Source organism: Aureobasidium melanogenum, assembly GCF_000721775.1.
Source record: "Aureobasidium melanogenum CBS 110374 unplaced genomic scaffold scaffold_1, whole genome shotgun sequence".
Classification (NCBI taxonomy): Eukaryota; Fungi; Ascomycota; class Dothideomycetes; order Dothideales; family Saccotheciaceae; genus Aureobasidium; species Aureobasidium melanogenum.
Window position 1 is genome coordinate 119,372 of NW_024470053.1, and position 22,614 is coordinate 141,985.

The window sequence follows — 22,614 nt, forward strand, 5'->3', positions numbered from 1 at the left end:
AACTTGTGGATCAAGGTACTTGCAATCATGTCATAAAATTTCCGTCAGATTGGGATGCATCCTTTGCAGATTCACAGTGTCATTGGTAGGTTGCCGATCTCGCTGTTGTAAATACTCGCTCTCTTCAGTCAAGAAATATTCTTCCTATCTATCTTCATTTCTTCTGCAGAGTCGCCCAATTGCTCCCTCCTGATTTATACTCTTTGCAAGCTCAACACACGCACATCACCATTCAATCCCCGACGTAACTCCCGTCTCGACACAGCTTCTAGACCAGGATGCCAGCTGCCGTGTCACCAGAAAGACCCCGAAGTGGCATCACCCGATTGACTGGATGCCGACTAGTCAAAAACAATACATTGGTAGAGGAAGACTTATGGCTCTCCTCAGTCACGGGTCGCATTCTACGCAGCCAAGAAGTCTTTTACGAGCATCAGGCAGCTCCAGACGAAGTCATTGACCTCGGCGGCCGTATCGTCTCTCCCGGCTTCATCGATGTACAATTTAATGGCGCCTTTGGTTTCGACTTCTCACAGGCACCAGAGGATCCCGTGTCCTACCGTAAGGGTCTGAAAGAGCTAAATAGAAGATTGATTGGGACTGGCCTCACATCATATCTACCCACGATCACTAGTCAGAAGCCAGAACTGTATCACAGCGCATTGCCGTACCTGGGCCCATCAGGCTCAGCCCGTGACGCAGATGAAGGTGCAGAGTCTCTGGGCGCCCACGTCGAGGGCCCTTTCCTCAGTCCGACCAAGAACGGCATCCACAGCCCCGAAGTCCTACAGTCCGCTACATCGTTCGCCGATCTCGAAGCCTGCTACGGTGTCCACAACCTGTCCAACATCAAAAAATTGACCGCCGCACCCGAAGTCGGAAACATGACCTCGATCATCCCAGAGGTGGTCAAACACAACATTATCTTCAGTATCGGTCACACAGAGGCTACCTACGAAGAAGCATCTGCAGCTGTAGCTGCTGGAGCGAAGATGATCACACACCTCTTCAATGCCATGAAGCCGCTACACCACAGAAACCCAGGTGTTTTCGGCATCCTGGGCCATCCTTCCACGCATACGCCTTTCTTTGGTGTCATCGCAGATGGAATTCATCTACATCCCACCACTGTCAAGATAGCATACGCGGCGCACCCCGAAGGCATGATTCTAGTGACCGATGCCATGAGTCTTGCTGGTCTGCCAGACGGCACATACAACTGGACAAATGGCGACAGCATTGTCAAGAAAGGCTCAAACCTGACACTCGATGGCACAGACAAGATTGCTGGTGGTTGTGCAACCTTGCTAGACTGTGTAAACAACTTTCTCAACTGGTCGAATGCCAGTATCGCCGAAGCTGTCAGAGCTGTTACTGTCACGCCAGCTAAGATGCTTGGGTTGGAAGGTGTCAAGGGATCTCTGGAAGCCGATGCTGATGCTGATCTGTTGGTCTTGTCCGAGGAAGTTGATGGTGACGGAAGACATTTGCTAGTTGATCAAGTGTGGAAATTTGGAAGATTGGTTCATGAGAGATCATGATTGTACATGTTTGCCTGTCATATAAATACAGTATCTCATCCTCTTTGTTTCCTCATCTGTTCGTCGCTCGATCACCAATGGTGCATTCAGAACAGCTCAGCATTGCCTTGTCGCACGCTCTTCCAATACATTGATCTGCTCGCCGCATCCCCGCGTACACCAAGGGAAACACTCTCGTCCATGACCGTGCAAAACTTACGGTCTTTCTCCTATGGTCGAGATGGCTACGCACCAGTTTGAGGTATTTCACGATACCTTCGAGCAGGACAAGTCGAAAATCTCCATTGTACCGTTTGCTGGCTTCTTCGATGATTAGGGACACTTTCAGCGGACCTATCACTAATGAACAAACTATGCTGCATTCCTACAGAAAGACGTTTGGCTAGCAATGAGTGCGGGAACACGTACAGCTCTCATTGCTTGTGCTATTTGACCCCTGAATGTTGCTTCTCTCTCAGGACACTCCTCCTGGTGCCAGCTCTAGTATAGTAGACTATCTTGTATACCGACAGGATAACTTTACTGGTGGGAAGGAAGAAAGGATGTCGAATCAAGCTAATTGACGACCTACCTGTCGTTCGAAAGTGTGTCTAAGGTACCTCCATAGTACACAACAGGGGCAATGATATCACAAATGTACACATGAAGAGTTTCAATGCCTGGAAAGTCTCAGATTATATTGGTACGAGCAATAGAATCACGACTATCCCACCACCTCCTCCCTCGAGTCCCAGGTCTCCGACCGCCCTTCCCCTGAATCAATGCCCGCAGAGGTCGCACTCGCAGGGGTCAACCTTGAGACGCAATAAGAAAACGACGTGCGGTACAAACTTGGCTGCCGAATTGAAGAATTTGCCGGAGGGATGGCCATAGATGCGGATGTCGCGGCGACCATCCGGATCAAGTCTGACGTGGGTGTAGCCCACTGGCATCTGACCGACAAACTCGACAGACCCGTACTCGCCAATGTCTAGGAACACAATCGTTAGTTGACGAAACGCACGAGGGGAATAGAAATGGTGTAGGTTGCTTACCGAACATGGCTCTCATGGCGTCGCCTTGTTGACCTGCCTTGCGAAGCTGGCGACGAAAAGCCTGCTGCACGACGGAGAGGAGCTCGCCAGCAGGCTCGAGTCTCTCGTCGGCATTGTTGGGCACAATGCCGGTGCCATCGCTCCCGTAGATGGGTGCGGAGAGGTTGATCTTGGTGGTGGCCATCTCGTCTGCAGTTGCTGGTTTTGATGGGGTTGTTGTGGTCCGTGCACGACACTGAGAAAAAGTCCGTGCGCAAAGCTGAGTGAGGCAGTTTGTGGCGAGACGTGCCAAGGAGTGAGTACAAGTGAGCAGCACCACGTGAAGACCAATTGAGAGCATAGTGAGCAATAACTGAGACTGCACACATGGCTTTTGCTTGTAGAGAAGGGGAACTCCTACTGCTCTCAATGGATAGTTATAGTTGGTGAACTCCTTTGTGCATTTTGACACTGCTGTTTGCTACCAGCTTCGGTTCGGAGATAGAACAATAATCACAGCCTGACTGGCCATTGATTGCCTCGTAGGACCAGGGATAGGCCAGTTGGAGATGATCCAGGTCTGTGCAGTTGGACTGAGAAATCCTACGGGCAGCTCCAGGGTAATAGGAAGGTATGATTAACGTGCGAATCCAGGGTCAGGCCGAAATCATGAAGCCATCTCGACATCTGGATTGCTCTCGGCATCAGACTCAGCATCGCTCCCGTCTGCATTGTCTCCTTCTTTTCCAGCAGCCTTCTTGGCCTTGTCTCTGGCTCTCTTCTTGAATTTCTTCTCTCTGTTTCTCCTGGCCTTCTTTTCACGCTCAGCTCTTTCCTTTTCTTCTTTTGACCTGCTCTCTTCCTCCTTCTTTGCCTTGATAGCAGCCAGCTTCTGTCTCTTCTTTATTCTGTCCTTCTTGCCCAGACGGGTACGCTTCTTTGGTACATCTGGTATAAAGACTTCGGCTGCAGGGTTCTGGGCTGCCGCAGCTGCGAGAGCTGCTTTGGCTTGTGAAGACGGGATGGTAACGACTTTCCAAGGATACACGCAGCCAGTACATTGTAGCTTAGACATGGCCAGTACGTCTGCACCTGACACAGCAGCAACCTTATATTCCTTAGCGCGTACGGGATCAAGCTCTCCAGTATGATAGTAACTCAAGGGTCGTCCGTAACCGATGATTCCTGGTTCTCTGACTTCCTCTGATGGCGAGCGAATACGAATCTTCTGAGCGACTGGGGCAGGAGTAGAGGCATCGGTTGTAGATCTTGTGGGAGCAAATAGTTGGAACTCGAGTTCCTCGTCTTCGTCTTCTTGATTCTCTATCGTCTGTACGGCCTGAGGTGTATTGTCGACTACTTCGAATTGGAGATTTGCGCCTAGTCGTTCCAGTGTATCTAGATCTGGGGATGATGCTCGAGATGATTGTGGTGATCCATTGAGGTCTGACCTCGATACTCTGTGGAACACGATAGTCAGTATCTGCAAGTCTTCTGTATGGTTCCAAAAAGTCATACTGCACTGCACCTGCTACCGTCGCCATTTCTTGGTTGTTGAGATTGTGGTATGAACGACGAATATCAGCATCAGAATTTGGACGAAAGCCAAAATGCGGCTCTGACAAGGAAGGAGCTAACGAGGCTAAGACCCCGCAAGTTGTAGCCAAGAGATAAGATTGCGCCCCTAGATTTCACATGCGACAAGGGCCATATCAACATTCTAGACCATTAACTTCTTTCTTTCCATGTTCTGTCGCTCTTTCGTCGCAAGATTTACTCAGTCCTTGTCGCAAACCTATTCCACCGCCAGAATGACCATTGGTCCGTCCACACCGCCATCGCACATGCAGTATCAAGGCCATTGGTTGACATGAAGCTCCCCAGAACACGCCAACCGTCCCATCGTCATCTCCGGGCCTTCTGGCTCTGGCAAGTCGACTCACTTGAACCGTCTGCTCAAGGAATACCCCGACCGCTTCGGCTTCTCTATCTCTCGTACGCACTCAACTACATCTCCTTGATCAGCTTCCGAGACTGATTGTATCCACAAGACACTACTCGTCAACCTAGAGGCCAAGAACAAAACGGTGTCGAGTACCACTTTGTCACCAAGGAGGAGTTCCTGAAGCTGGTCGATCAGAACGGCTTCATCGAGCACGCTCAGTTCGGCAGCAACTACTACGGCACCAGCGTCCAAGCTGTCAAGGATGTTGCTCAGAAGGACCGCACTTGCATCCTGGACATCGAGATGGAGGTATGCTTCAACTCACGATCTTAGCTCTCCGGTTGCGTCCCTAACAAAAACAATCACAGGGTGTCAAGCAAGTAAAGAAGAAGGACCTTAACGCCCGCTACCTCTCCCTCCAACCACCATCGCTCGAGATCCTCGAGTCGCGTCTGCGCGGCCGTGCCACCGATTCTGAGGACGCCATCACCCAGCGTCTTGCTCAAGCCAAGAACGAGCTCGAGTTCGCAAAGACCCCTGGTGTCTTCGACAAGGTCATTATCAACGACGACCTCGAGAAGGCCTGGACAGAATTCAAGGCCTTCTGTGTGTCCGAAGAGTAAAAGTATATAATGATAAGATACCAAAAATGCTAGAATACAAATTTAATACAAGACACTCCCAAGTCCATACACGAGTCAAAGAAACAATCTGAGAGCACAATCTCGAACAGATTATCATTGATATGCTATAAAAATGCAGAATGTCTAGCGACAATCAGAAGTGTCTAGAGAGAGCTACTATTGTCACCTTTCTCTATGAATGTACCTGCGTCCCTGGAAACTATTGTGTATTTTTATAGAACATTAAAATGGACACCTACACATGGGAGAGAGCATCTGATGGCTTCGTCACATCTAATCTCTGCAGGGCTAAGTAGACAATTGCGAGAGCGACTCACCAACTGCATATATATTTACTCAAGCCGGATTGATGCAAGGCAATCACAAACAGTCACAAGCAGCTTCCATGAATTCAATAAAAACTTTGTTTTGATTTTGGGTCTCTTGTGATTCCTTCGCTCTTGCTCTCTTTTCTTCTCGGGTTATGTTCACTTTTTGTTGCTGCCATTCTCAAATCCCGCCCAACGCCATGCTGAATCAAAGCTCTCGCATCAAGGCACAACCTCCCCTAGCAGAGAAAGACAGAACAAGGAAAAGAGACAAGAAGAGGAAAATGATATGAAGAAGATCGGGGAGAAGAGGGAACCGTCAATTGTCCATCTAGGGGGCGGGCGGCTTTTTGGCGAACTTGAGCTTGAACTTTGGCTTCTTTTCCTCGCCACCTTCTGAGGGACGTGGACTCATTGTGCCAGTAGTAGTAGCAGTAGCAGTACCATTGCTGGTTCCTGGAGGAATTGTTGTCATGGGACTTATTGCGCTCAATGGTGCCGAATCTGTCTCCTGTTTGACCGCACTTATGCCATTCCAGCTTCTGAACGCACCGACACTTGCGCCAGTGGAGAGTGCAGAGGTGACTTCAGGGCTGGCGAAGAAATCCCCGTTGCTGCCGCTATGCGAACCACCGGGAGCTGATGATGCAGGGCTGGGCCGTGCTGAAGTAGATGTGTTGATCTTGGCAGGGATAGCAGCTTTCTGTTTTTGCGGTCTGTAGCCGGGCTGAGGTGCTTGTGAAAGAATCTTCTGCAGGCGTTTCTGCTTTGTAATCTTCAGGCGAACGATCTTAGACTTGCCCGGCTTATCACCTGCTGTGGGCTTTCGCGATGGTGCAGAGGATCCAGGGGCAGATGCACCAGACACCGTACGCGATGGTGTTTGCGCATGTACCTTTCCCAGATTGAGACTCGGGCTCTTTTCCACCTTTATTGTTCCACCTGTACCATTTGTCGCAGGTTGAACAAGATGAGGGCGCTTAGGACTACTCGCACGTGGCTCAGCCGTTGAGCTCTGCTTGCGTTTAAGGGTGATTTTCATAGAGCCACCTGGAGTAGATACAGGCAGTGGCGGAGGAGACATGGCCGTGGTGGGCACATTTACAGGCTTTGGCGCTGGCGGAGGTAGGATCTGATGCTGCGCGTTTAACTGTCTCTGGAGCAACTCCTGTGCTGCTGCCAGTTCGCTTTCCAGTCTTTGTTTCTCCTGCTTTTGAGTTTTAATATGATCCTTAGCGGCCTTTGATAGTGGCCCGTTATACTTGAGATTATGCTGCTGCACCAACTCAAATTCATCAAGACCAAGACCTGTAGTTGGTGCCGTACGGTATCTTTCCTTCTCCTTAAATTGCACTTTACCTTTGCCGAGGTGCTTGGCAGTGTAGAAGCGAGGCAGGCGGAGGCGCACAATGAGACCATTCGATGCATCATAGATCAGGGCTGCAATATCCAGGAACGATACCACTTCAGGTATGGCCAGCGTCGGCGATTGTATAACATGCCATAACGCTGCCTTGAAAGTCTCGTCATCTATAAGAGCAGCCTTAAGGACGGCCAAAGCGATTTCAGGTGGACTTTTTCCAGCAAGGTCCTCTGGCAATGGTTGGACAGCCAAGGGTTCTTCCTGTTCGAGAACAAGACCTCCAGTTTCGATGGGCTTTGGAGCCGGTTTCTCGGCTTCTTCTTTTTTCAAAGCGATCGTTCCTAGAGCTTGGCCCAGTACTCGTAGTAGCTGGTCTCTGAAGTAGGGCGAGGGATCATCGCATAACGAATACAGCAGATATTTGAGGATCTGTGGTCGTCTTGCAAGCTTGAGTTGCACAAGAGAATCCCATGCTGCTAGGCGGACCTCGTCGGCATTGCCAGATTGTGTGTACTGCAGAATTTCGACTTTCTTGTTCTTCACTACGCCATGTTCGAGCAATTTTCGCATGCATTCGAGGGCTGTGACGGAATAAATGTTTCGATAAGAAGAAATCCATTCGTCAATGCGGCGATAGCGTTCCAATTCGTTGATGGCTTCTTTCTGGAATTTTTCATCCTCAAGATTCTCTTGCATCAAGTCATCTTCGTCATCGGGGTTGATGGCAAAGGTCTGTTGTGGCACTGCAGAGGCTATCAAGGACTCGGCGAGACATCGCATAAGCGTGGAAACATAGTAGCAATCAGAGAACTGTTTGTCTGTCAACATCTGATGAATCAGCATCGGCACATATGTCTTACCTCGTTGTTGGAGTTATCGTTGAACTTGAGCTTGTCAACGAAGAATCTCCTCACACTCATTGGTACCTTGCCACGTTCATCTTTGATATGAGATAACGCGACTGGAATTGCTTTCTGGATCAGATAGCCCATGCGGTCCGAGAAATCATTAGCACGAGGCATGGTTGAATCGGCGAAGCAGAAGAACTCCTGGAAGGCTTTCTCGAGATGATACTGGCCTACCCAGTTCAAGCTTGGTGTAGCACACTTGGTAAGACCCTCAGCCGCTAGCGTACGAATACCATGGAAGTATCGACGATCCATTAGTGTTCTGACGAGAATGGTAGACATCAAAGGATGTGCGTTCTGCTTCAGAACGTGCTGTAGTGACTGTGAACAAGATTAGCCTGCTATCAAACACTCTCAAAGCTCGTTGCTGCTTACTTCGTATTGTGCCACGACATCTCTGTCTTGTTGCAACTGACTGACGTACATGTAGATGGGCATGATCAAATCGATCTTGCCAATCCACTCGAAGTCGGCGTCCATACGGATCCACTCATAACTTTCTTGGCCCATTCGATCTTCCTCTTCTTTGCCCCAATCAACCAGGCGCCAATCTTTGACTTCGTCTTCTGATTGGAGAACGTCACCAAGACAGTAAAGCAGTACATCGTTTTCAGCTTCCCCACCAAGATCAATGCCGTTGGCAGCCATGGCTCGCTCCTTCGCACGCTTCGATCGCTTTAGACGCTTGTACTTTGTGTTGTAAGGAATCTCGATCTTGGTATGCGTGTCCTTAATTTCCACGATATGCTCATATGGTGTGCCATCAGCTTCGTGGATACGAATAGTCATAGGTCCAGTGAAAGGGTCCGAAACTTCTGGAGCCCAGACTTCCGAGACCTGCTCCTTCGCCTCTCTCATGAAATTCGAAGGCTGGAGGTCAGGCTTGATCTTACGCTCGCGCTGCGTTTGGTAGATGTTCATCTCCACGACCAGTTTTTTCTTGTTGAAGCGCTGATTCACTTTGAACAGTGGACAACCAGCGCCATATACCCACTGCTTGAAGAATGCGTCGAGCTTGGTATGACCTAGCTTCTCACAAAGACGATGGAACCAATCAGTGGCAAGTTCGCCATTCTGTAGCTCGCCGGTCTTGGCGTTGAGCAATAACCTGGTGATGATTCGCCCAACACCCGAAGATCCGCTCGCTTTGGTGAGTCGGCGATCCAAGATGAATAGAACCACTGCGGACTTGAGAGCCATGAAATCGTACTCTGAAGGATCTATGTCGAGCTGAGCGCCAAGTTGATGGATACTGTATCGCTCCACATCTTGCTCGAATACTTGTTCAGAGGCAAGTTTTTGTTGGTAGCGGTACTCGTTGTTACCAGCAAGCTTCCTCATAAATGTGTCTCGCATGAAACCAGAGACACCAGTGATGGCCCACATGTCTCGAGCTTCTTTGGGAATAACATTCACGCCAACCCATTGACTCGCAAGAGCGTGTACGAGTACGCGAGTGTTTGGATCCAGCGGTTCGATAATGTCGTCCGGAAACAGTAGTCTCGTGCTACAGATTGACAAGGAAGCTGTGTGCGCCACATCTTGTAATAAGTCATCAACAAAGATGAGCTTGTAGCTGGAGAATGGGAAAGAGCCGTAAACAACGACGAAATAATCGATCGCCTGATCTGGTTGTCAGAAGGGTTAAAGAATGGTTTGGCAGTTTTGAGAATACGTACCTTGGCCATTGGCATGCAAGTGTTCCGTAGTTCTTCCGCTCTGCCTGGTAAGCAGAAGCCGTCTACTTTAATAGCGTTTTGGCCAAGCTTGTCGTCCTCATCAACTTCTCTAAAATCAGTAAGGTCAACATGCTCAAAAGGACCGATGGCAAAGCCGATGTGACGAGCAGCGACCGGAGTAAAGCAGGCAAAAGAGACGGTCCGCCAAGTAGGATCCTGAGGGTCAAGAATCTGAAATCTGTCAGATAACGCAATACTGGAATATGTTTGAGGCTGCATACATCGTCTGTCATTTCACCTGAGCACACAATGCTCAAGTCCAAGGACTTTTCATCTTCGCTGAGGTTAATCGGGTATTCGTCCCGCGGCTTCTTTTCTTTCTGGTCGGTCCCAGTCATCTCCACATCCCCCTCGGCAGAAGTCCTTTGCGGTGTCTTCTTGAAAGCATCGCCTAGCGTTTTGTGGCATCGTATTGAGATTTCCCACATGCAGCGGGTTGTAGCATCGTCGACGCATGGGAAGACAGAGCAGACGGCGCCCGGTCCCAGTGTATTCCTGGTGTAAAGATGTGGATACCGTGAATCTTGATCCGAGAAACCAACAAAATGGAGACCATCCCGGAAACTTGTGACCTCAAACTCTATCGTGACTCTCAAGGGGGCATATCTTAGCAATGGTTCTTGACCATGTGATGTCGTCGGAGTCTCGGCCTGGCCAGGATAATCACTCTCTTGTCTTTTGAAGCTATCCCTAGCCAGAGCCGAAGAGGCATCATTGTTCAGCTCCTTGATTTTGACGCGCAAAGGAATTTCCAGGGCTAGTTCAGGGTCCGGCGATTGCTTGATAGCGCCCTCGATCTTGCTACGGAGGTATTCATGCTGGTTGGCTGTTGTTCTCCCAGGAAGCTTGATCTTTCGGTATGGGTCGGAATAGGCAAATTCTACTTTTGAGCCCTCGATGTTGGCGCTTGAAATACGAGCCTGGCGACAGTTCAATCGGATGGTCTTAAGATCCTTGATTTCCGGTTGGATGGTGATTTCGGTAGAGCCAGAGATGGACTGTTTTGCAAAGTTGACGGTCAAGTCAACCTTCTGCGATACAACCGAAAAGCCGAGATCCAGTGATTGCTCGGTTGGAAGGGCGTTGTCAAAGTAGCCTGGCATGGCGCCCACTGCGCGCAACCTCTTGACCAAGTGTCAGCTCAGTTTGCATTTCCCATGCCACTAGACATGCGCGATACGGTCGCGTTGGCTCGCTGAATTCTGTCGTGTGTTGCGCTCGCGTATATCGAGGAAAGGACGCCTGGTAGTGTGTGGTGGGGGCGGCGTTCGATGAAGGCGCGTGAGTACGGTATTCGTTCAGCGCCGGATGAAGATTCGAGGGGTGAGAGAGGTGAGCGGGTTATAAGGCGACGTGAGAGGGCGAGTATAGATGCTTGATTTGATGCGGGCGCAAGGCTCAGATCGACGGTCCAACGAGCTCTCACGTTCGGCGCTGTCGTCGAAGGTGACGGACGAACTGTGAAGGTGCTCGGGCCACCTTTGCGACTGCCTGCTGTTACAGCAGCTCCTGCTCACTCTGAAACTCTTCATGGCTTCCCATACCATACCATCTTCTGAATTTATTTTACCTGTCACTTGGCCGAGACAACCTGTGGAATAAGTTAGATCGCCTTCATCAAAATTGACACCAGAAGCATAACATGTGTTGTGGGCCAGGTTGTCACACTCACACAGACACATCGCGTGACAAAACAAACGACATCTAAATATGGTTTATACTGCCATTATATGAACCAAGCAACCATAAAATGTTATCCCTCAGGGTATTTCGCTATGTCCCTGCGCCAAAACGCCCTCATGTATGCTAACAACATGTCATCCTGTACATCTGTCCTCTCATGCCTTGCCTGAATCCATTGCCGTCTCGCGCTTCATTCTCCTACGCTTTCTTGCATTATCTCTCAATGCTTCCGGGGTCACGTAGTCTTCCGGTAGAGCAAAGTCGCGTTCCTCAACCTCCGGTATCGCCACACCAAATGCTGTGAGGGTTCGACCATGTCTGGTGTTTCCCAAGGCCGCCGCTCGCAGATGGGGTTTTGAGTAGAAGCTGGTAAAAGGACCTTCTGGTGTTGGCTCTCGATAAATCGTTGGGACAGGAGCTGGAGGTGGAGGCGCGGGCTCGGGCTCGGGGACTGGAGCGGAGGCTCGCGTCTTGCTTTTGAGCTTTCCGGGTTTACTACTGTCTTTCGCTCCTTTGGCTCCTCCTGAAGCTTCGATCTGTAGTTGGCGAGCTGCTGAGGCATCCAAATCGGCCGAAGACACCTCACTCTCACTTTCATCTTCCTCCTCGTCATCGTCCCCTGCCATGGCAGCAGCTTCCTTTTCATACCGTATTCGCTTTTCCTCGTCTTTCCACGTTTTGAACTTCAGCAAGAGCGCATTGACTTCATCAACAAAGTACTTCCTCTTTGGCTCGTACTTCTTCGCGTCTACGTCCGCTACGCTGACAATGCCCATGACGCGCAGCCAGTCGTGCCCTTGCAAGGCGTCGAGGAGCCTTTCAAGCTGGGCCTTTTCGTGCATTGCTCTCTCCTTTTCGATATTGCGTAACTGCTTCTCCTTGCGCTCCGCTCGACGATGCGATTTGAAGTAGAACGCATCTGTCAAAGGATCTTTTGGATGATGGCCTACGCTCTTCTCAATCGACGAGAAGTCAATGACCTGGGCGCCATTATATTTGTTTTTCTGCTTTGGCGAAGGTGGGGCTTTTCTAGGCGAGATTGAAGCGCGCTGATTCTTGGAATTGCTCACTGTAGGATGAGCCTTGAAGTTCGGATCTTGTACAGGATCATAAGGCTCGTCACTGATGTGGATGATTGTGTCCGTGGTGATGAATTCTGTACCGGATTAGCCATGACTAGTATAGATGTTCGTGTTAGTCCTACCCGGTTCCTTGTTGGAGTCATATATTATGTCCTCGTAGTTGGGAAAGTACACAGCCAGCTCGCTCTTCAACCGCGGACCTTCATCTTGAGAGCGCAAACTACGCCTCTCTGACGTCTTTCGGGTTTGTCTCTGTGGAGGGTTCAAAGTCGAAGCCGAAGTTGCAGAAGGTGACGTGTGGGCGGATATTGAGTCTTCAGTGACACTCAGAGGTTTGCGTACGCCATTGGTAGTCTGCAGTAGAGGACCATGTGGTTCGGAGAGAGTCAGCTTGACGGGGGGTCTCGGAGACGGAAGGGTCGCGTTTGTGTCGCCAATGTCAGCAGGCACCGCAGCAAGCTTCGGCCCTTTGAGCGTCAGCTTGAGGCGTTTGGCAGGTCTGTCGCCCTGTGCCGGGCTCTCGAGAGGTTCGTTATTGTCGGGCAGGGGGTGCGGCGATGTGCTTGAGAGCTTGGAGGATGGTGGTGTGGGGTGTTTGGCGGAGGCGCGCCGAGTGGGTGACCTGGTCGAGGTAGGTCTGAGAGAATTGACCATGCTTTTGATGGCAGACGACCATGATTCTTGCTCAACTCCGCTGCTATGGTCCGTCGCAGCGTGGCCTGAGTGCTGCTGGGCCGAATCCTGCTGGTCTGCTGCACCTGCTGCTCCTGTTTCGCGCTTGCTTTCAGGGACCTTTCCTGACAGCCAGATTTGGAGTGGAGTCATCCGACAACATCTGGCCGGCCTACTTTGCGGCTGCGATCCAATCTTGAGCCTTGAACCTCCTCTTCTGTCCGTGATTTTGGCTAATGTCACTTTGAAACGAGTGCCGACTCGTTGCGGGTCATCAAGCTCTCGCGTCTCCCTTCGCTGACTCCAACGTATAATCTTGGCAATCCCCTCTTCTCTTCGGCACATGGCTGCTTAGGCATGCGACATGTCATTATGAGACCAATATCAAATTGATTTACAATTCGTGTAGCGATAGAACGCAGACTAGACAGATCATTGGTAGTCATCGAGTCTCACATAAATAATTTGTAGGAAGAAGGCCCATGGCAGACGCAGCACGTCAGCACAGCTTATCAGACTTTCAGAAGAGCGGCATCAACACTCAAGGTCACATTCTTACGTCCTAGAGACACCGCACACGCTCGCCTATGAGACCGAAAGTGTCAATAGGCTATGCAGAACAACAGAATTGACAGGTTTGAGGCTGTATGTGGCATTGATCGTTTAGAAATACTTGTTGCGTGAGAAACCCTGTCAACGCTGTATATACACACACGGAAAAGCACATGCTGAAGACATGTCATAGAAAGAGATTCGTGATTAGCCATTAGTCAGTCGCTAAATGTCAACTTTCAATCGTATCGATATGTACAGAACGCAACGGATTCATGTATTTATGAACTCCGTAACGATTGGGGATCGTGAGAACTGTGGGTTGAGAAGAATGCATCTGTTGAATGGTAATCAGCATACAAATCATCGTAGAATTGCCAGGTCATCGTACGTGAGAAAATGGGCAAGACCTGCCCTCCTTTGCTCAAGGAACTTGGTTCGGAACCGTGCTGTCAAAGATAAGTAAGCAATATGAAGACTGATGAATCGACAAGACCAACTTACAAACAAGGCTCTTCCGCGGTAGCTCTGGAATAGAGGCTTCGGAGAGAGGAAATGCTTTCACAAGGTTCTGCCTGAGCGTATCAAATTCAGAGTATCTGGGGTACGCAGTCAGCATGGTATACTGGCAGGGAATGACATGTAAGCAACGGACCTTTTGCGAAGAGTAATACTGCCACCTTTGAACGTTTCGATAGTACAATTCCATACCACGTATGCACCTATTCCTGTAGGACCACTCACAACCACGTAGTCATCGACAGAGACATTGCTTGCCCAGCACGCTCGGCCGATTTCATGGTCTTCATCTGATTGATCAACAAGATCTATGCCATGTCCTGTGGTTGGCGTAACTGAGTCTGCTCGCTCGAGTCGACCACCATTGAAGTACGGCGGTATTACATGAGTAGACTCATGGCCAGGTGTGACTGATGACGCGGCCGTGTGATCCGAGGCGTTTGCTTCCTGCTCCTCTCGTGTAGTAGAGGTGGCGGCGGCACCGTCGGCCAGAGGCTGGTCCTTTGCGGGGTGATTGCCGTTAACAAGAGTTTCCGACTCCGCAGGCTCCATCCATCAATCCGTGTTGGGGAGAAAAAAATAGATAGAGTTAGCTGATCCTGTACTCTGGAGAAGTGCTGTTATCCATGGGGTAAAAAGAAGTGGTTTCTGAACGGATGACAGTCGTAAGCGTTTGCTGGTCGAACCGCTCGGTCAACTGTTAGCGCGTCAAGACGACGTTAGATGGCGAGAGAGGTTGGAGAAAGCAGAGCCGCGTGAGAAAGGCTTGGCCTGAGCCCTGGGTGTCGTCCTATCGGGTCATCTCCAAGAGACAAGATTAGGCACAGCTCCTCGGCTCTGCTATTCTCCGAAGTTCTCTAAATTTCTTGACTCGCTATTTTAATCATGGCATGCAACTCAAAAGATCACGCTACCCTGAAAGTCTGCTCATTATGGTCCGACAAATGTCATATCCCCTTGAAAAGAGAGACACAGAGCCTGTTTTGCGGGCCTATTGTGCACAGTAGGACACATAGCAGGTATCGGGACTCCACTTGTACCAGACCATGCCGTCGTTTGATAGGCCTGGATGCACCTAAACCTGCGGTCGGACGACCCCAGAAACGCATGCAGATACGGGAAGGGCGTTGACCACAGCTTTCGCCGCCCGCCATCCCCGTTTATGCTCTAGCAAGTAAAGCAAGCGGCGAGCTATGGCCCTTGAGCGTACAGGATAAAGACTCAACGTCTGTCCTGCTGGGGCAACCTCTATATCACTTCCACCTCTTTCGTTGTCTGCTCGTTCGTCAGCTATAATACCTTTTCTCACTCACTTTCGTTGTTGAAGAACATCTTTCTCTCTTCGAAACACTCGCCTGTCACTACTTCTTGCAAAAGTATCTCTACTTCTCTCAAGCAGAAATCTATCAAGATGCGTGGTTTCGGTCTTCTCCTCCTGCCCGTCGTTGCCAAGTTGGCCTCTGCCCAATCTCAGTACACCATCAATGTCACTGCTGTTCCTGAGTCTACAAGAGGTTTGTCATGCCACTTGGCCTTGATTGTATGGACAGCTTTCTAATCTGTCACAGATGTCTGGTGCACCAACCAGCAGAATGCTTGCCCTCTGATCTGTCTTCAAACCGCTGCCAACTCTTCTGACACCATTGAGGTATGTATACCATCCGAGCACAGTGACACAGAAAGCCTGTACTAACTTCCATCTCAGAACGACTGTGACCCCGAGACCCTCGACTACTCCTGCATCTGCGCAAACAACGTCGCCCCCAACGCCTCCGAGTACTCCCAGACTATCCCTTACTACATCTGTACCGAATGGGGCACCGAGTGTATCTCAGGATGCAATGGTAACACCGACTGCGAGTACAACTGCAGAGCCCAACACCCTTGCGGTGCTCAGAACCCCACTCGCGTCAACGTCACATCCACCTCTTCCTCGGCAACAGCCTCAAAGACTGGTTCCAGCCAAGGCCAATCCACAAACTCTGCCGGCGAGACCATCTACTCTGGTCTTGGTGGTAGTGGTGCTGCTCAAACCAGCACCAGCAGCACCAAGACTGGCTCAGCTGCTGCTCTCCAGCTCGGCCAGGCTTATGGTCTGTTCGCCGTCGCTGCTGGTATCTTCGGTGGCTTTGCTCTTCTTCTGTAAGAGAAGCTTTGCTCCAAGATTCTCTACTTGTTCTCTTTCAACCTCTCCTTCTTCTATTTTTGCTCAATACCTTACACCCTTTCTGTAATTGATGCATAGCAAGCGACTAGCGGATACCTGACCTTCTTCATTCCTAATTTTAGCGATGGCGCAACACACACTTCAGACTAGGGGCATTAATCTTGGGAGAGGCGTCTTTTGCTTTAAATGAAAAATGAAATGATCTTTCTATTCCAATACACACCCCTGATGTTGCTCTTATCCTCATCTCTTTCATGTGAATGTACCTGTGTAAATTTCCTCACCTGGCCTTTCCCCAGGTACTGCTGATCTCTTTCCGCCTCGGGTATCTACAGTAGTGTTTCATCTTCCCGAGATCCCCGTTCAGCATTGACAGCAATAGTTTTAGTCCTAATCAGCACTTGCTTGAAAATCGACATGCTATATCACGACTATCGAGTGGAGGCGTTGTTGATCAGACACACCGCTTCATCCTCAGGTGATCAAGTAGACAGATCAGCATCAAGAAAAGCGAAACATGAGTCGACTTTTCACATCCAATCTTCAAGCTGAAATCGTTCACAGAGCCGAGGACAGTCAGATTAAACCATCAATGTATGTATCTCAGAATAAGGGCATAGTGTTCGCTACGACTGTACAAAAATGCCGATGTGCTGCATCATCACCCAAACAAAGGGGTATCTTCATATAACTTTTTATCTCTTTTGTCTCAGATAAACATTTTCTACATCATGTGCTTTCGTCTAGCTGGTCTTAGGAGCGGCAGCGGCAGCAGCGTCAAGGTTCGTTGTGTCGAGCTTGTCAGCGACTGCATCGACGCTGGTCAACTGTGCTTGTTTGCTAGCCTCGATCTTGGCGGCAACGGCCTCCTCGAGCTTGTCCATGCTGTAGGGTACACCGTCCTTCTCGGGGTGGCCTTCAGGCAGACCCATCTCCTTGAGCTTGAATTGACCGTTCTTGAGCTCTTCCTCAGCAAGGATAATTGCAAAGGGAACGCCGTTGGTCTCGGCAGCCTTGAATTGCGCAGGAAGCTTAGGCTTGACTTTCCAGCTGAACTCAGCCTTGATGCCGGCATCCCATAGACGCTTGGCGACTTGCATGCGCTCGGGTAGGAGGCCCTCGAAGCCCTTACCACCAAAGGCCATAACGTAGACGTCCACTTCGTTTGTGCGGACAGACTTGTTGCCCTCGGCCTCCATTCTGGCCTTTGTGATACTGAAGATGCGCTCGACACCGAATGAGATACCGACGCAGGGAAGGTTGTTCTTGCCGCTGAACATGCCGACAAGCTCGTCGTAACGGCCTCCTGCAGCGACGGAACCAACACCGACGCTGGGGTCGTTGCTGCGGTCTTCGTCCTCGTTCTTGGGCTTCTTGCTCTTGGCTTGCACCTTCTGGCCTTCTGAGGTCTTGGGAGCGGAACCCTCAGTAACAATCTCGTAGATGACGCCAGTGTAGTAGTCGAGACCACGGGCAAGTGACATGTCGAAGGAGATTCTGTCGAGGACGCCGAATGTGTCGAGGTAGTTGAAGAGGATCTCGATGTTCTCAAGACCGGCCTTTGCAGACTCGTTTGCGCTGAGAGTTGCGTCGGCCTGGAGGTCCTTGAGCAGATCTCTTCCACCCTTGCGAACAACGTAGTTTCCAATCTTGTCTGCGATCTCGGGATCGAGGCCCTTCTCCTCAGTCATCTCTCTCTTAACCTCCTCCCATGGTGACTTGTCGAGCTTGTCAACAGCAGATGAAATGGTTCTCAGCTTGTCGGTGGGAACACCACACACCGAGAAGATACCGTCAAGAATCTTGCGGTGGTTAAGCTTGATTGTGTATTTGCCCTTCCAGCCCAGCTCGTCAAAAATCTCGCATGCGATTCTCAAAATCTCGGCATCAGGGATCATGGGGTCGTAGGAACCGGCAATATCGAAGTCGCATTGGTAGAACTCGCGCATACGGCCCTTAGTCATAGCGGGCTGGTCACGGCGGTAGACCTTTGCGATGTGGTAGCGCTTGATGTTCTGGACGGAGGTGTTCATGGCGAGCCATCTGGCGAAGGGGACGGTCAAATCGTAGCGCAGAGAGCACAGCTCTCCACCTTGGTCGGCCAGATCGTAGATGAGCTTGCTGTCCTCACCGTACTTGCCCGAGAGGATCTCCTTGAGCTCGAAGACAGGACTGTTGCATGCGGCGTCAGCATATCAAGCAATCGAATGTTTCGCATAGCCCTTGACTCACGTATCAATAGTCACAGCACCGTGACGCTTGAAGACGTTGGTGATGGTGCTGAAGATCTTGTCGCGGATGACCATGTCCTTGCCCTCCCAGTCCTTGGTACCCTTGGGCACCTTAAGCTGGAAGCCACCCTTGTCTCCCTTGTCCTTGCCCATGTCGAATTGCTCTTTTCGGTTCAGGTGATAGATTGATGTAGAAAATGCGCGGTTGGCCAGGTATTGAGATGTAGGCCGTGAAAGTCGGAATTGAGAAATGAAAGGCCTTGCGAATGATGTAGCAGCCTTCATGCAAGTATGCAAAGTCAGTCAAAGGTATACAATCAAGAGTCACAAGAGCAGATGGAGGGGTACAAGATCGGCCATGGAAATTGTACGCGATAGAGTCATGCTCTTGGCATTTTTGTCGTCTTCACGACCATGTCATGGCCACACGTTTGTTTCATCTCAACTTCAACATCCGCGACTTTGGACCAACTTGACTTTCTTCTCTCCACGCCTTCGTGATTGCAGGATGTGATGGCGCCCCATGCAGAGATAAAACCTCAAGACATCACCGAAAGGGCGCGTAGAGATCTGCTCCAACTGCTCGAAGGCGTACGTAAGGCTACCTGGACACTGGTCAATTGCCTTCCTCAAACACCTACTCACATCCATTGCGCAGGTACCTGGCAAGAAGAACCTTGTAATTGAAAAGTCTCTTGCTGGTCCAATTGGCTTGCTCGTCAAGTTCAGCACTTTACAGGAGTATGGAGTCGACAAGGTCTTCTACGTAGAGAACCGCAATGTCGACGAATCTCAACGCAACATCGTCTTTCTCGCTAGAGGCGAGAAGCCAAAAGATGTTCAACTCATAGCTGGTAGGTCATGATTGCTTGCGATTGTCCCGAGAGCCGTCTGTTCCTTTCTTGCATATCCCTAGCTAGATGTTCGCTTCACCATCACATGGGCCTTAAAGTAGAGTGCGCAGGTTTACACCTACCCTGCACGTTCAGTCTTGTGCCCTACATCAAAATCGTTACATCGACTTGCCAGTCGATGCAGCATGAATCATTAACTCTCTCTGTTGCGCCGCCGTTCTGAGAGATGTTATCATTACATGCTAACATATCCATAGAACAGATTGGTCAAACTCGTCAAGAAAGCAAAACCGATCATGAATTCTCCGTCTTTTGGGTGCCCAGGCGAACCCTCGTCAGTGATAGAATTCTCGAAGAGAATGGTGTACTTGGAGAGGTGACCATCGGCGAGTGTCCACTTTTCCTGATCCCACTGGAGTCTGATCTGCTATCGCTCGAGCTTGAAGATGCATTCAGTGACTTGTATCTGGTAGGTGGCTTGTGCAGACGGAAATTCGAGCTGTACTGACTTCAGGACAGCGCAAGGATCCTACATCGATCTTCCTCACTGCAAAAGCATTGATGCGCCTACAAAAATCTACTGGCCTCTTCCCACGTATCTTGGGAAAAGGTGATAATGCAAAGAAACTCGCAGATCTGCTGATTCGTATGCGTTCCGAAGAGGAAGTCAGCGCTTCCTCTGCCACTACCAAATCGCCGTCAACCTTTGGGCTGACACCGAGCGCGGTCGTGGAAAATGTTGTTATTATCGACCGTGAAGTTGACTTCTTCACACCACTCATGACCCAACTAACATACGAGGGCTTGATCGATGAGGTCTTCGGTGTCCGCCACAATCAGACCGAAGTGGACACGTCCATTGTCGGCGCAGCACCTCAAGCACAAAAACCACAAGGAGCAGCGGCAGCAGCAGGCAACTCTACACAAGCGGCTACGAAACGTAGGATTCAACTTGACAGCTCAGACAAACTGTACCCTCAACTACGTGACTGCAACTTTGCCGTCGTGGGACCTTTGCTCAACAGAACCGCTCGTCGCCTCCAAGCAGACTACGAATCACGACACAAAGCCGATCAATCAATTTCCGACCTCAAGACGTTCGTCGCAAAACTGCCATCCTACCAAGCCGAGCAAGCTTCCCTGAAAATCCACACCTCCATGGCCGAAGAAATCATGAAGACCACCCGCAGCGAGATTTTCGGTCGTGTCCTCGAAGTTCAGCAGAACTTTGCAGCTGGAGCTGACCCCAACAGCATGAACGACAATCTCGAAGAACTCATCGCTAGAGACATTCCTCTGTCTACTATCCTACGCCTCTTATCTCTGGAATCGTGTGTTGGTGGCGGTATCCGTCCCCGCGAGCTCGAAAACCTCAAACGACAGATCATGTATGCCTATGGCCACCAACACCTCCTCACCTTCGCCGCTCTCGAGAAAATGGGCTTGGTGGTTCAGAGACAGACTAACACTGGCTACCTCAACCCTATGGGCGGTGTCAATTCTGGAAACACAGATTACAACTCTGTGCGCAAAACTTTGAAATTATTTGTTGATGAGGTGGACGAGCAGGATCCTACGGATATCTCGTATGTGTTTTCTGGCTATGCACCATTGAGTGTGAGGTTAGTGCAGTGTGTGCTTCAGAAGCAGATGTTGGCTAGACTTTCCAACCCGAGGTCTTCGAGCACACCTAATGTCAATGGCGCAACTGCCAATGCCACACCAACCACGCAAGCATCTGGATGGAAAGGCTTTGAGGATGTGCTGGCGAGGATCAAGGGTGCTACTGTGGATGAAGTGCAGAAGGGCTCCAATGCAGAGGCCTCGCAGGCAAGACAAACGCTTAGAGGCGGTGCTGGTGGTGGCTGCAAGACTACGATTGTGGTGTTCTTGGGTGGAGTCACGTTTGCTGAGGTTGCAGCGCTCAGATTCATGGGCGAGCAATTGGGAGAGAAGAAGAAGATTGTTATTATGACTACGGGTATGTTGTCTGGTAATGCTGCTGTTGAGGCCGCTATGGAGAAGAGGGCTTGGGGTCGCAAGTAGATGTATAGTAAGTAGTAATGATGCAAAGATGGTTTGTTTAAATGAATTTTGAAGTGTCATTGTTCATGCTTTCGTGTACAGGGCTATTGGTGCTCTACAAATAGCCACCACCAGAGAACTTTGAGCCAAAGTTGGAAGCCTTGTTGAGCAAGTCCTTCTTGTCGACAAGACCAAGCGAGCTTCCACCAATGTCCTTCTCTCTATTAAATGCACGTTTACTAGGGTCGTCATCCTTGCTTTCTGGATTTGACTCTCTGTGTTGTGCCATCAATGACGGTCCTCTTGCCTTTTCCTGTCGCAGTACGTCAGCTTGGCCCTTAGCAGTAATAATGACAAGCAAACTCACAGTTTGTTCGCGGATGCGTTTTGCCTCTGCCTCTTTCTCCTTGTTCTTGGCAGCTTCTCTAGCATCAAAGTGACCAGCAGTGGCTGGCTTAACACCCATGGCCTCGTTTTGCAGACGCTTGAGTTTCTCCTCTGGTGTTTCTGTCCATGCGGCGGCAATGTTTCCTCCAGCCGGGGCTGTGTTACCACCTCTTGCATTCTTGCCGGTGTTGAAGCCTCGAGCACGCATCTTGGAAGGATCCATACGGGCTGCAAGATCGTCTTGCTGTGGTGGTAGTGTCATCCACTCGTCGCGCTGAGCTCTGACAGGAGCTGCCGCCGGCTGTGGTATTGAGGGCCCGATATTGGTGGTAGAAGGGTTCAGATCGGCTGCAGTAGGGAGAGATGGACCGAAATCATCATCGTCGGACGAATCGTCGTCAGAATCTGGTGGTGCTGATGGACGCTCATCGAGGGGAGCTGGCGGTGGTGCAGGGCCGGCGACAGGACGGGTTGGCCGAGAGTCAGAGGGCGGTAGGGTAGGCCCGGCTGTTGTGGATGGGACCGGGGACGGTAATGAGGGACCTGTTGGTGTTGGCGAAGCTGTTGGTGGCAGCTCTGGACCAGCGACTTTCTGGCGTTTGTCCTTGAGGCTTTCTGGGTTTGCGCCGGAAGAGGTGGCAGGCTGGTTCTTCTCTTCCTCGTTTTGCTGACGCTTCCTCTTGGCCAGGAGGTGTGGCGGGAGCTCTGGACCTGCTGCCGACATGATGAACAGATGTGTATGGGATGTTGTTTGTGAAAGTTGATTGTGGTTCATTAGGGGCAGCGCGTCATCGGTATCGCGTTAACTTCGGATTCCCGTTGCGGTGATGATGGACTTAGGCTCCAACTGTCGAGGCATTATCTCCACACGCTCGTCTACAACAACCGCGACTGAAACCACCGCTTGTATACTGTATCCTGACTCTGTTTCTGCGGCTCTGTGATCCAAGACCAAAATCAAGGCTCGGCGTAGTCGCAAAA

The 22,614-nt window shown here is 50.4% G+C and overlaps 11 protein-coding genes across 11 annotated transcripts; 4 read left to right on the plus strand and 7 right to left on the minus strand.

Annotated features, from left to right (window-relative positions):
- Nucleotides 1-278: 278 nt before the first annotated feature.
- On the plus strand, nucleotides 279-1,541 carry M437DRAFT_79653 (N-acetylglucosamine-6-phosphate deacetylase; the record flags this gene model as incomplete). The annotated part of the gene is made up of 1 exon (XM_041027220.1): nucleotides 279-1,541. One exon carries the CDS (start codon nucleotides 279-281, stop codon nucleotides 1,539-1,541), a length of 1,263 nt encoding a protein of 420 aa, XP_040884014.1.
- A 758-nt stretch (nucleotides 1,542-2,299) lies between these two features.
- Nucleotides 2,300-2,759, minus strand: M437DRAFT_79654 (uncharacterized protein; the record flags this gene model as incomplete). Its single annotated transcript, XM_041027221.1, has 2 exons — nucleotides 2,300-2,511; nucleotides 2,576-2,759. 2 exons carry the CDS (start codon nucleotides 2,757-2,759, stop codon nucleotides 2,300-2,302), a joined length of 396 nt encoding a protein of 131 aa, XP_040884015.1.
- A 462-nt stretch (nucleotides 2,760-3,221) lies between these two features.
- On the minus strand, nucleotides 3,222-4,098 carry M437DRAFT_79655 (uncharacterized protein; the record flags this gene model as incomplete). The annotated part of the gene is made up of 2 exons (XM_041027222.1): nucleotides 3,222-4,014; nucleotides 4,073-4,098. 2 exons carry the CDS (start codon nucleotides 4,096-4,098, stop codon nucleotides 3,222-3,224), a joined length of 819 nt encoding a protein of 272 aa, XP_040884016.1.
- Nucleotides 4,099-4,365: 267 nt separating this feature from the next.
- On the plus strand, nucleotides 4,366-5,122 carry M437DRAFT_79656 (guanylate kinase; the record flags this gene model as incomplete). The annotated part of the gene is made up of 4 exons (XM_041027223.1): nucleotides 4,366-4,375; nucleotides 4,439-4,549; nucleotides 4,606-4,808; nucleotides 4,868-5,122. The coding sequence occupies 4 exons, from the start codon at nucleotides 4,366-4,368 to the stop codon at nucleotides 5,120-5,122; spliced, it is 579 nt and encodes a 192-aa protein (XP_040884017.1).
- A 660-nt stretch (nucleotides 5,123-5,782) lies between these two features.
- On the minus strand, nucleotides 5,783-10,564 carry M437DRAFT_35836 (uncharacterized protein; the record flags this gene model as incomplete). Its single annotated transcript, XM_041019331.1, has 5 exons — nucleotides 5,783-7,624; nucleotides 7,675-8,043; nucleotides 8,098-9,345; nucleotides 9,402-9,632; nucleotides 9,683-10,564. 5 exons carry the CDS (start codon nucleotides 10,562-10,564, stop codon nucleotides 5,783-5,785), a joined length of 4,572 nt encoding a protein of 1,523 aa, XP_040884018.1.
- Nucleotides 10,565-11,299: 735 nt separating this feature from the next.
- Nucleotides 11,300-12,880, minus strand: M437DRAFT_36640 (uncharacterized protein; the record flags this gene model as incomplete). The annotated part of the gene is made up of 2 exons (XM_041019485.1): nucleotides 11,300-12,300; nucleotides 12,349-12,880. The coding sequence occupies 2 exons, from the start codon at nucleotides 12,878-12,880 to the stop codon at nucleotides 11,300-11,302; spliced, it is 1,533 nt and encodes a 510-aa protein (XP_040884019.1).
- Nucleotides 12,881-13,732: 852 nt separating this feature from the next.
- M437DRAFT_11277 (Phox-like protein) lies at nucleotides 13,733-14,239 on the minus strand (the record flags this gene model as incomplete). Its single annotated transcript, XM_041018604.1, has 4 exons — nucleotides 13,733-13,787; nucleotides 13,842-13,899; nucleotides 13,955-14,049; nucleotides 14,106-14,239. Coding segments are annotated over 4 exons (342 nt in total), but the record flags the coding sequence as incomplete, so codon positions are not given.
- Nucleotides 14,240-15,380: 1,141 nt separating this feature from the next.
- Nucleotides 15,381-16,115, plus strand: M437DRAFT_37168 (uncharacterized protein; the record flags this gene model as incomplete). Its single annotated transcript, XM_041019579.1, has 3 exons — nucleotides 15,381-15,483; nucleotides 15,538-15,617; nucleotides 15,675-16,115. 3 exons carry the CDS (start codon nucleotides 15,381-15,383, stop codon nucleotides 16,113-16,115), a joined length of 624 nt encoding a protein of 207 aa, XP_040884021.1.
- Nucleotides 16,116-16,879: 764 nt separating this feature from the next.
- On the minus strand, nucleotides 16,880-18,520 carry M437DRAFT_61453 (histidyl-tRNA synthetase; the record flags this gene model as incomplete). Its single annotated transcript, XM_041023934.1, has 2 exons — nucleotides 16,880-18,308; nucleotides 18,369-18,520. The coding sequence occupies 2 exons, from the start codon at nucleotides 18,518-18,520 to the stop codon at nucleotides 16,880-16,882; spliced, it is 1,581 nt and encodes a 526-aa protein (XP_040884022.1).
- Nucleotides 18,521-18,880: 360 nt separating this feature from the next.
- M437DRAFT_36897 (Sec1-like protein) lies at nucleotides 18,881-21,267 on the plus strand (the record flags this gene model as incomplete). Its single annotated transcript, XM_041019530.1, has 4 exons — nucleotides 18,881-18,958; nucleotides 19,026-19,221; nucleotides 19,479-19,690; nucleotides 19,741-21,267. 4 exons carry the CDS (start codon nucleotides 18,881-18,883, stop codon nucleotides 21,265-21,267), a joined length of 2,013 nt encoding a protein of 670 aa, XP_040884023.1.
- Nucleotides 21,268-21,361: 94 nt separating this feature from the next.
- Nucleotides 21,362-22,357, minus strand: M437DRAFT_36484 (uncharacterized protein; the record flags this gene model as incomplete). The annotated part of the gene is made up of 2 exons (XM_041019460.1): nucleotides 21,362-21,559; nucleotides 21,614-22,357. The coding sequence occupies 2 exons, from the start codon at nucleotides 22,355-22,357 to the stop codon at nucleotides 21,362-21,364; spliced, it is 942 nt and encodes a 313-aa protein (XP_040884024.1).
- Nucleotides 22,358-22,614: the final 257 nt, after the last annotated feature.